Genomic DNA, 12223 nt, shown 5'->3' on the forward strand with positions numbered 1-12223 from the left:
CTTCCTGTGTTGTTTTTCCTGGCCGTATTTTGAAATTGGATGGGTAGACACAAGCCATATCTTTTTTAGTTTCCTAAATAATTTCAGCCAGGGAAAAGCTGGATTGATCAGATGTGTCTGTACATTTCCATATTACACATGTTGTGCATGTGTATTGCCCTTTTAATGATCTTTAAAACACCCCCCCCCCCAATCAAACTACAATGCAAAAGATACATCAGAAACAGTTCTCATTCAGTCATAGAACTTTTATCTGTCATACATTTCCAGTCTTTGACAGCCGGGGTGTAATTATGTCCTGGACTTTTTCATACGGGGACCTATCTGCTTCAATCCTGAAAATGGTTAAAGTGTTGGCATCCTGGAAAAGCAAGCAAATTCACACACAAATCACAACAAGGGGTTAAAGGCACACTACTTAGGCAAGAAAATGGGTTGAAAGCTAATTTGGGTTTCAGACAGATGAGGACAAATCCTGTTGCTAACTAGGAAATAACTTTTTTGCACATAATCCAAACTGTCATTTCCCCAAGTGCATCTACACACATGCTCAAGAGAGGGGAGGAAAATCCTCTTTGCTCCAGAAGCTGTTTCAGAGGAAGGCAGGCTGAGGTTTCCCTTTGCAAACTCCCATAAAACCACACACACACACACACACACACACACACGAGAGAAAGAGGAGATGGCTGCTCCATAAGCCTGCCTGGTTTCAGCAAGGGCTGAAACTCCCATGTGCCCTCCTTTTCCAGGACATATCCTCCATTTCTTGCTCCTGTACAGGAGAAATTCCAAAACGTCCTCTCTCTTGCTCTCCCACCAACTGTTCCCTTAGACTCTAAGGCTTAGAGACTGCAAGAGGAGGAGACTAGCTGCGTGAGGGAAAGAGGTTTGTGTGTGTTATATATCCCTTTAAGAACAAAGCTGTCTCCTTGGCACAGCAAGGGACCCTGGGAACAGGGAGAATCGGGGACATGGTTTTCAGACGGCTGCTATTACGTGAAGAGAGCAAATTTGTGAATGAAAGTGCTGGAAGGGAAATATAGGAAAATTCCTCATGAGCTCCGACTATGTCCCTGTGAAACTGGTGTTATTGAAACCACAGCCCATGTTCTTTTGTACTGTCAGTTTTATAAGGATATTCATCACCAGTTGATTACCCCTCTTCTAACCAATTTTTCTGGCCACACTGACATGTTTTATTTACGCTGTTTGTTGGACAGCCAAAACCAAACTGTCATATTGAAAGTAGCATAGTTTTGTTACATCATGTGTAAAACAAGTGAACAGATGGTTGGTAATATCTGATGTTAGTTGGAAGAGATCATCTCTGATTTTGTATCAACAATTGTATTTTACTTATTATTTTATCCATTTTACTTATTTTACCTATTTAGTCCACTTATTCTTATCTCATTGTTTTACTCTGTTTATTTTATTTTATACTGGTCAGTGACTGAAATAAAGATTGATTGATTGAATGAACTGGACTTGAAAACATGGTATTTTTGCGAAAATGCTTATTCCCCAATTCACCTCATTTTCTGTCTGGATTCTGACCAGCTTGTGTATGGCGTCATTTGAAAAGCAATTGTGAAATTGTTCCTAATGTCCTGGATGACCCTGCATTGTGACCAGTTTAACCTTACAATTTTCCCTGTGTGACAAAGTCCCCTGACTTCTTAACAAATTCCATTAATATCTCATTCCATAATATCTCATTAATAATATAAATAGATCAAGGATTTTGAAGGAGCAAAGAGAAAACAGAGATGCACTGAGACCTAATCTGAAGAGAGTAGGAACTGGAATGATTTTATGTACTTTTTTGAAATAATTCATCAATCTCATATAACAATAATAATAATAATAATTTATTTCTGTCCTGCCTCTTCGATAAAGATGGAGGCATATGCTAAATGGATGACAGTCCGGTTCATGTATTAATGTAAATATCTGTAATGTAAATAATGTAAATATTTTAAGATGTTATAGTTTATTATTAGAGTAATTACTATGAGTAATGCTAACATTATCTGTTTAAAAACCGGATTAGTAAGAATTACAGCATTTGCAGAATCAAAGTCACCAAAGGAACATATATTAGTCTATATCATTAAAATAAAATTATTAAATAAGCAATGACATTTATTTGAAATTTGTGCAGAACATATGGCTGATGATTGAGTAAAGTTTTTTAAAAAGGAGTTTTGCCTGCAAGCTAATTAATTGTCTGAATAGGCCACGAACAGTGCATCTATGTGGCTGTGCAGACCGCCTCTTTTAGAGTGGAGCCATGGCAACTGCATGCTGCGGCCCCGATCTGGCCTTTCCGTGGCGCAAAAAGAAGCCGTAAAAAGAGGCTCCTTTTTGTGCCCTGGAAAGGGTGCCGTAGCTGCTGTGCCATGGCTTTATAGCGCTCCATGGGGTTGGAGCGCCTAGACACAGCATGCCATGTGGTGTGGCGTGTGGCTTCATGTCGCCATGAAGGTGGAGTCAGGGTGTGCATCGTGTGGACACCACGCCCTGACTCCACCCCCCGGCCGGCCTTAATGGTCGGTCTGCACAGGCTGTATGTCTTTGTTGGTTATCCTCCAAGGATATTATTGGCTTCCATCCACTAAACCAGAATGTTTGTACAAAAGTAGAACATATGGCCTTCAGTAGTGTTGGTCTATTCAGTACAAAGACAGATGAAATATAGACTTTCCATCATGGCCATGTGAGTTGGAGTTACTGAGTAAACAGTCACTTACCAGCATTATCAGTATTAAAATCTTTGTTTCTTCTTCGTGGTCTCTATGCCTCACACAATTGGGTACTGTGCCTGTGCAGAGACTCCATTCGGAAGCTGAAAAGTTGAGCAGATTGGCGGGAGCCCCACGCACTCCTATGCACTGAGCATGCCAAATCCCGCCAGTCTAGCTCCTCCTCCAGTTCTCTTTCATCCGCCACAAGAGAAACATCTCCTTCAGTTTGCTCCTGAGCTGAGTAGATTTCTACTGTACAGTAGGCTTTTTGTCTCTTCTCCCTTTCCCTTTCCCTTACTGTATGGTAGATTTTGTCCTCTAAAAATTTTGATATTTGTGAGAGAGAAGTGTTGCCAGCCTGGATGGGTCTACCACTTCTAGGCCTCTTATGGCCGCCCTTTTTAAGCATTGTTCCAAATGTGACCGTAAAATTGCCTTCAATGATGGTCATTCTAAATGTCTTTTTTGTTTAGGGGAAGGCCATATTTCTTATAGGTGCCCCTATTGTAAAGCTTTTACTGCGGTGATTCTTAGGAATAGTGGCTCCAAACTTAAATTTTTCTTGTGGGAGCGCTCCCTGTCTGTTGCCCAAAAATCTGCTTTGGCTTTAGATCCTTTGGAGAAAATCCCCATCCACAAACTTCCTAGGATTCCCAAAATTTCAAGCCCTTCAGTGTCGACAAATGCTACCTCGACGTCGATTTCAGTTCCCATATCATTGGCGGCATCGATGTATACAACCTTGATGTTGCAGCCATCATTTTCAGAATCATCATTGCCTCAAGAGGTCCACTTTGTCTCTCAACAGAGACCTCAGAAAGCCAAAAAGAGGCCCGACGCTTCTCCTGTTTCCAGCAAACCCAACAAGAAGCCTAAACCTAAGATGGCAACTGCCCCTTCAACCACTTTGGCACATGGGTGGATGATTTGCCATCCTCCATTTCGGTCACTGTTTTAGACTCGGCATCGGGGGTTCTTGACTCGACATCGACGGCTATCTTTATGCTTATGCCTTCGACTGTCGCCACTCTGGTCCCGACGACAATATCTCCTCTGCCTCCTGTCCCAACTACGTTACTGGCACAGATCCTGGCAACCCCACTGGGAGCTTATAGATCTTTTCTTTTCGCCTCCACCGCCACCTCCTTGAAGGCAGTCGCCAACCAGAGCCTCCAGATCCCCTTCGCCTCGGGACTGAGACGGACGCAAGCACGGCTTACCTCATTCCTCAGGATCCTATGTCGCTCGTTATTGAGCTGAACAATATTGGAGAGAACGGCCTTCCTCATATAGATCCTACTCTCCTTCCTATAGAGACCGATATCATTACCGTGACTTCCACAATAACTCTCCTTCTCATTATCGACTCCACTCTCACTCACCTCCTCAATGTCGCTCTCAATCACCTTCTTGGCACCGTTCTCGCTCTCGATCTCCTAGAGATGGCAGCTGCTAGTGTGCCCCATCGCCACCACCTCGTACTATAGCCACCGTCTCCCACCCTCCGCCTTCACTCATTTGCTCTATGGCGGAGACCCTTGTCTCAACGTTGATCTCGACGTCGATGATGACACCCATGCTGTCAATAATTCCAATTGTACCCTTGACGTCGACGGTCCCATTGTCGATTCCTCAGGTAGTCCCATCTGTAGCTCTCTCTGTGCCTACTGTGCTACATTCCACTGAAGAATCCACACATGAACCAGAGCCATCTCCTCATTCTCCATCGCTGGTGATAGCTTCCCCTCATGAAGAGGTCGAAGATACTATGCCTCAGTCTCCCGTCGAGGACATTCACCTCTTCTCTGATGTTGTTGACAGGATGTCCAGAGCCATAGGCCTCCACGCTGACCAACTCCTTAAACCTCCTAGGGATCCGGTTTATGGTATCTTGCCTGTTCTTAATCAGCCGGTGGTCCTTCCATTTTTAGCCTCTTTGTCTGATGTTATGGCCCTATCTTGGCACAAACCGGATACAGCTCTAATTTCTCGCCTCCAGATGGGGGACTCCATCCTTGGACCTCTTTGCCACTCTGGACAATGCTCAGTGCCCACAATTCTGCACCGGGGGACAGGGGATACGGCTCCCTGGGAGATGGAACTGAGACTTCCTCTACGACTTCCCTCCGCTACCACTTGTAGCAAAGGTTGTGACCAAGATGACCAAAGACAGAGCCAACGGGATTCTGCTGGTCCCCATCTGGCTGAGACAACCCTGATTCACCCCCCCCCCGCTCCACCTGTCCAGGGGTCAATACTTCAAACTCCCGAATTGGCCGGATCTTCTGTCTCACTCTCATGGAGCAGTCCTTCATCCAGACCTCCTCAGTTTACATCTGACAGCTTGCAGGATCAGACCCTGAACTCCCGCAAATTGCTCAAGGTCTTGTCAGCTTCTAGAAAAGACTCTACTAAACTATCCTATTCCTATAAATGGAATCATTTCTGTCAATTTGCTGCAGCTAGAGCTGAACCCTCCAGTCCTGTGAGCCTTTCTAGAGCTTTACACTATCTTTTACACCTTTGTGATCAAGGTTTGGCATTCTCCTCTCTCAAGCTTTATCTGTTGCCTATTGTTGCCAACCAGCCTCCTGGTTCACCATCAGCTCTCCTTTTCACTACGCTGACTATGAAAAGGTTCTTCAAAGGCCTCCATCATCTTTATCCTCCTATGCCTCTGCTGGCCCCAGGGTGGTCTCTTTCTTTTGTGTTTACACAGCTAACAAGGCCTCCCTTTGAACCCTTGGGCTCAGCCTCTCTGAGACTGTTGACACTAAAGGTGTCTTTCCTTGTGGCCATTACTTCAGCCAGACGTGCTTCTGAACTGACGGCGCTGCGCTATGATGAGCCTTTTCTTGTTTTCCACAGAGACAAAATGGTCCTCAGACCGGACATCTCATTCCTCCCTAAGGTGGTTTCTACCCAATTTCTACCCAGACTCATCTATGCCTCTGGAAAAGACTATGCACATGCTGGATGTTTGCCGTGCTTTGGCATTTTATGTCTAGCGTTCTGCTGAGTTGTTGTTGTTATTATTATTATTATTATTATTATTATTATTATTATTATTAACCTTTATTTATAAAGCGCTGTACATTTACACAGCGCTGTACATACAATCTTTTTAATTGGACGGTTCCCTGCCCTCAGGCTTACAATCTAAAAAGACACGACACAAAGGGAGTGGTGGTGGGGAAGGGTCCTCTCTAGTAGGATAATACATATAAAATACATAGCAATACAGGAAATGATTAAATAAAACAGGCAACAAAAGAACATCAAATAGCAAGTGACAATTATGCAATGCCTGGGAACGCTGCCCTGAACAGGATGGTCTTCAACTCCGTTTTGAAGCTGGTTAAAGAAGTGATGGCCTTTGCTCGTGGGGGAAGAAGGTTCCAGGAGTGAGGGGCAGCAAGTGAAAAGAGGCGAATCTGAGATGGGGCAGAGGAAATCCTGGGCTGGGACAGCAGACCTTGACTACCAGAACGGAGGGCCCTAATGGGAAGGTGAGGAGAAATAAGGTCTGATAAGTAAGAAGGGGCCAGCCCACGGAGGGCTTTAAACGTTGACAGCAGGAGCTTATACTGAATGTGGAAAGGGAGGGGGAGCCAGTGAAGGGATGTCAACACAGGAGAGATATGGTCAGTGCGGTGGGCGGATGTGATAATGCGTGCAGCTGAATGCTGAACAGAAATTAAAGGACGGAGGTGAGAAAGAGGAAGCCCAGCCAGGAGGATGTTACAGTAATCAAGTCGTGAGACCACTAGGGCATGGACCAGGATCTTGGCATTAGAGGCAGAGAGATATGGTTGGATTTTGGCAATATTGTATAAAAAGAATCTACAAGCCTTGGCTGTGGTCTGGATCTGAGGGATACACGACAGAGAAGAATCAAAGATAAAACCAAGACTGCGGGCTTGCTGGACTGGTTGAATAGAAATGTTGTCCACAGAGACAGAAAAGGAGTGTTGAAGGGTGGGCTTAGGAGGAAAGACAAGAAGTTCAAGTTGACTAACAAGTTGTTTATTTGTTATGATGGATCCAGAAAGGGACACCATGTTTCTTCACAGAGATTCTCAAAATGGATTGCTCAGATTATTTCTCTGACTTATGAGCTGTCCAAATGCCCTCTTCCTGTTGGTGTACGTTCACACTCAACCAAGGCTGTTGCTTCCTCTGCTACCTTCCTCAGAGGCGTCCCTCTACCTGATGTCTGCAAGGCAGCCACGTGGTCCCAGCCTTCCACTTTTGCTCAGCACTACCGGCTTGATTCCAGGTCTCGTTGAGATGCCAGTTTTGGTCGTGCTGTCCTTTCTTCTATTTTGCAGTGACTTTCCCACCTCCTTAGGTTAGCTTTTTAGTCACCCAATTGTGTGAGGCACAGAGACCGTGAAGAAGAAGAGCAGGTTACTCACCTGTAACTGTGGTTCTTTGAGTGGTCATCTGTGCCCTCACACAAATCCTGCCCTACCTCCCCTCGGTCAGGTCCCTGCCATGTTTCTGCGGCAGACTTGAACTGAAGGAGGAACTAGATTGGTGGGGTTGGGCATGCTAAGTGCATGGGAGTGAGCAGGGCTCCCGCCAATCTGCTCAGCATTTCAGCTTCTGAATGGAGTCTCTGCGCAGGTGCAGTACCCAATTGTGTGAGGGCACAGATGACCACTCGAAGAACCACAGTTACAGGTGAGTAACCTGTTCATTCCTACCCACACTAGCAGATACTCACCTCCCTCAACCCAGAGGTGTCAGCAATTTTCATCAAATAAAACTTTCATCTTGTCTTCCTCTTAACTTTACAAATGGCTCTCATCAGATGAGAAGTGATGTCCTGAACTCTTCCCTTGTACCATTCTCCTATGGTCTTTAGAAAACATTTTCAATCTGGATTGGTGTCCCAAAATCGAAACAGATGGATCTCAGGAACAGTTTAAGATACCCCTCTCCCCACTCCTGGCTTGGTGCTTCATTACCACAGACCAATGGTTCTTCTCCAGAATATGGCATGGTTGCAGCAGAGATACTTTCAACCCACCACTATTTCGAGTCAATTATTCAAAAAGAAAATTTACTTCCCAAAGAGATCATGGACCATCAGTGTCCAAGTGTCTGCACTTTCTTTTATCTTCTGAACTTAGTTGATGGGGATGTTTGTTACTACAAACAGTTAGGAGCCAATGTAACAGAGAAAGTACTCTGGTGGTGTCTTGTCTTGTTAATTAAGACAGATTGAAGATGTCATTAATTTTATTATCTGTGATTACAGATGTTTATTAACAAATAAGTTTGGAAAATGGTCAGATTTCTGTGATGGTAAGGGTTTGGGGTTTGTTTTTTTTTAAACAAGAGAGTGCTTTAAACTTCTACTCCCAACTTGAATAGTGGCATACCTTCCAACAGTCCCAACTTGGCAGGGACTGTTCCAATTAATCTTCTGTTATTCCGTTACTTTTTTCAGGTGCTTTTAAAATGCCCCATATTCTCTTTCTTCCTTCCACTTTTCCCCTTTGCCCTTGGCTTACTTCAGTTGCTGTAAACTAAGTTTTATAAGTTGACCTCATGTATAAGTCGAGGGCAGGTTTTGGGGCCAGAATTATGGATTTTGCCATGACCTGTGGATAAAGCAAGGGTAAAACTTGGAGGCTCCTTCAGTGTGTGTGGAGGATTTTAGCTTCAGCATTTGTTTCAAGTTTGGTTTCAGCCTTCATCCAGACAGCGATGGCCAGTGTGGGTGGGAGAGGGACTCTGTTTGTCTAACAGCAATTAATCACTCAGGATTATAACATAAATATAATTTTAAGTATGTAAGAATTATGCTTGGTGCCTGTAAAATGAGTTTATTTCATATTAATATTTAAGCTGTTTTCAAAAATTAGCTTACTGATTCAAACTGTAATAGTATCATGGTATTTGTGCTTTATTTATAGCATCTGGCGAGGACCAAATATAAACTGCACAGATAGTTCGGGGTACACTGCTTTACATCATGCAGCTTTGAATGGCCACAGGTAAGTACCAGATGACTATTGATATGTTGGGATATTGATATTATTTTGCTGCTTGCATAAAGTTAAGAAACAGTCATGTTTATATGTGTTTACAAAAATTTTCATACAATGTCCTATTTCCAGTGCTTATGTGGTCTGTCCTGTAGCAGAGGTAATCTCTTTTTTCATATATACCAATTGATTATATTCTGGTGGACTCAAAATTTATATTTCTTGTTGTTGTGTGCCTCCAAATTGTTTCCAGCTTATTGCAACCCTAAGAAGTCCTTCTTCCAGGGTTTTCTTGGCAAGATTTGTTCAGATGGGGTTTGCTTTTGCTTTTCCTTGAGGTGAAGAGAATATGACTTTTACAAGGTCACCCAGTGAGTCTCCATGACTAAATAGAGATTCAAATCCTAGTCTCCCAGAATCATAATCCAATAGTCAAACTACTACATGACACTGGCTCTTGAAGATTTTTACCCTTTTTTCTAATTTTTTAGCCTGCCTTTCTTTACAGGAAAACTTAAGGTAGTTAAGACAAAACAGCCATGGCAGTGACAACAACAGCAAAGACACACACACACATATCCTGGCACATATATTTACATATATCTTTTCCCTTACTTTAATGAAATTAGTAATCCATGATGCTGTAGCCCTAGAAACAGTGTCTGAAAGAACTTGTAAGTAATAAGGTTAGTTTATTCTATACAAATGCAACCAGTGTGTTGGAAGTGACCTCAAGATTGTCTAGTCGGGTGCTGGAAGCCCACTGCTACATCATTCTTTATAGGTGCCTATGCAGTGCACTACTACAGAAATAAAGATTCAGGATGAATCTTATGTGGGGCTGCCTTGGAGGATTGTCAGGAAACTTCCATTGGTTTAAAATGTGGCAGCCCAACTATTTATAATTAATAAATGTATAAATAATATTATGATATTTTAATATTATAATATTATAATACATATTATAAAATCAATTTTATTTAATAATAAATAATGTTATTATATAATATTAAATATTAATAGGACTCAGCGTTTCAGGCTTGACATAATATGCCAGTCTTGCATTACCTTCACTAGTGGTAAATTTGTTTCCAGGTCAATTCAATCTTAGTTTTAATGTCCAGAGTGGTCTTGGGACATCAGAGAAATTGTCTCTTCCCATAGGAACTTGTTCATGAGTTTCATTCCTACCACTGACAAAAGTCTCTCTCGTTGATAGGAATACGTTCCCAAAAATTTTATCTGGTTCTCAGTTGCTCTCCCTGGAATAGTGAAGACTGTGTTATTTCAGTAGGCATGTTTTTTGTTAAAGTTTTTAGGTTGGTTGTTTTTTATTTCTCTCCATTTTATCTTAATCATATACTGTACTTGTTATTGAACTTTAATGTTTTAATTTTATTTTAAATTAAGCATATGAAATCATGAATACAAACATGCAATTAAAAGAAAAGGCCCATGGAGTTCGCTAGCCTGTAATTTTTAACTAACCTGCTGTGACTGATGCCATAAACCCACTCAGGTGCCTTGATGGAATACCTACAGCTTACAAATGCCCACAACTACAAGGCTTGTATAATATATATTTATATATAATGTTATACATTTCTGTAATTTCTGTTATTTTTCTCTCTGCTAGAATATGGATATGAACCTGGCTGTTTTGACATCATTAGGTAGTAGCTATTAATTGTCAGGTTTCAGATATCTCTGAAGAGTACCCAGGAAAGTAAATCTTTCATATAATTTCTAATTTCTCTTTCTGTGATTTAAGGAAGCCTTGAGGCATATTCATCATAACCATTTGTAAATACTATAGGTTTAAACTTTGCAAGTCTGATGAAAGTAACTTTAATACTGTACTGATGATAGTGTCTTTGGAATAATGACTAATTGCTCTCATTGATTGGTTCTAGAATTTTTTGACAACATGTGCTGCAATTTTTATTTTATTTTAATATTTTTCAGGGATGTAGTTATCAAATTACTTCAATATGAAGCATCCACAAATGTGGCTGATAATAAAGGATATTTTCCTATTCACTTGGCTGCTTGGAAAGGAGATGTAGAAATTGTGAAGATTCTTATCCATCATGGACCATCACATTCCAGAGTAAATGAACAGGTAACAGTGTTAAATATTTTTTTGTTTATGTCTTAAGAAAATACAAGTAAGCATACTTCTATTCTTACAGATACAGGGATGGAATCATAAAGTTTCTGCAGTCTTAAAAAGGTTCATGGTAGTGAACAAATATGGTCATTTTTGTGGAGCTTCATGTATAGGTAATTTGATGTCACACGTACACCTTCATCTAACACACGTACAGCTGCATCTAAAATGGTCTCATCATGCTTTCTCATGATGTGGCCAAAGTACAACAGCCTTAATTTAATCATATTGGCTTCCAAGGAAATTTCTGGCTTTCTCTGCTCAAGAAACCACTTATATGTCTCTTTGACTGCATCATACTTTTTTTAATTACTACTGTATATTTAAAGGTTTCTGGGTTGGCTACAAACTTCAGAGTTCCTCTTACCCTGGCATCATACTAACACTATACTAACACAACCCACCTTCTCTTGAAATGTGATATGGTACCCCAGAACAACATCTGGTGCAGTCAGCCCTTAGTATCCATGGGAGTTCCATTCTGGACCCCCCTGCATATGAAAAAAACAACGTTGAGACCTCAAGTCCTGTGGTTTTCAATGGCTGCTTAGTTAATTGCTTTGATATTTTTCCAAGGAAAATGTTATCAGCATGAATATTCCAGTTCCTCATAAGAAAACATCTTCTCTGTTCCTCAAAAGAAAAGCTAATCAAACATAGTATTTTTGGGGGGGGGGGGAATGACAATTCATTAATGAGGGAAGAAAAGCCTGTGAGGAAGATAGCAACAGATTAGACTGAAAATGTCTGTCTGAATCTACTTCCCTGAGCTTTTTTTTTTTTGAGGGCATGGAACAGATATAAAGCATGTAGGAAATTTTTTAATATATTATTATTACTGTGAAGTCCCCCCCCCATTTTACACTTACTTATGTACCGCTACAGTATTCACATGGGAGACTGCCAATAAATACTAGGTGCTATATGCTATATTTCAAAGGTAAGAACTGGCAAAACCACCTCTCGAGTATTCCCTGGCTAAGAAAACCCTATGAAGTTCATGGGTCGCCGTAAGACAATGGGTGACTTGAAGACACATAATCACATAGGCAGTGAATAAATATTTCATTAAATCATTGAAGGTGGAGGCTTGTTTATTTGACCAAGAAGGGACAGATATGAAAGCAAGGAAGTAGATCTAATTCTCCATTTTCCATTCTAATAAAACCAGGACCTTTTCAGGAAGAGCTGGTCAAAATATAAAATAAATGAGGATGTGCCAATTGTGTAGAAAGATAATATACTTTTTAAAATGTAAAGTATTTTTAAAAATGGAAAGTATGATTATCTAGTCATAAGTTATGGTT

At 41.3% G+C, this 12223-nt stretch overlaps 1 protein-coding gene across 7 annotated transcripts in view; it reads left to right on the forward strand.

Annotated features, from left to right (window-relative positions):
- The window catches only part of ANKS1B (ankyrin repeat and sterile alpha motif domain containing 1B), a 448976-nt gene that overhangs the window by 17409 nt on the left and 419344 nt on the right, over positions 1 to 12223 (forward strand). For all 7 annotated transcript variants that reach the window (XM_042467953.1, XM_042467951.1, XM_042467950.1 and 4 more), the window contains exons 2-3: positions 8675 to 8755; positions 10712 to 10868. In XM_042467953.1, coding sequence (XP_042323887.1) covers positions 8675 to 8755; positions 10712 to 10868 — 238 coding nt within the window. The remainder of the gene's footprint in view (positions 1 to 8674; positions 8756 to 10711; positions 10869 to 12223) is intronic.

The sequence above is a fragment of the Sceloporus undulatus genome, chromosome 5, assembly GCF_019175285.1.
Source record: "Sceloporus undulatus isolate JIND9_A2432 ecotype Alabama chromosome 5, SceUnd_v1.1, whole genome shotgun sequence".
In the NCBI taxonomy this organism is placed as follows: domain Eukaryota; kingdom Metazoa; phylum Chordata; class Lepidosauria; order Squamata; family Phrynosomatidae; genus Sceloporus; species Sceloporus undulatus.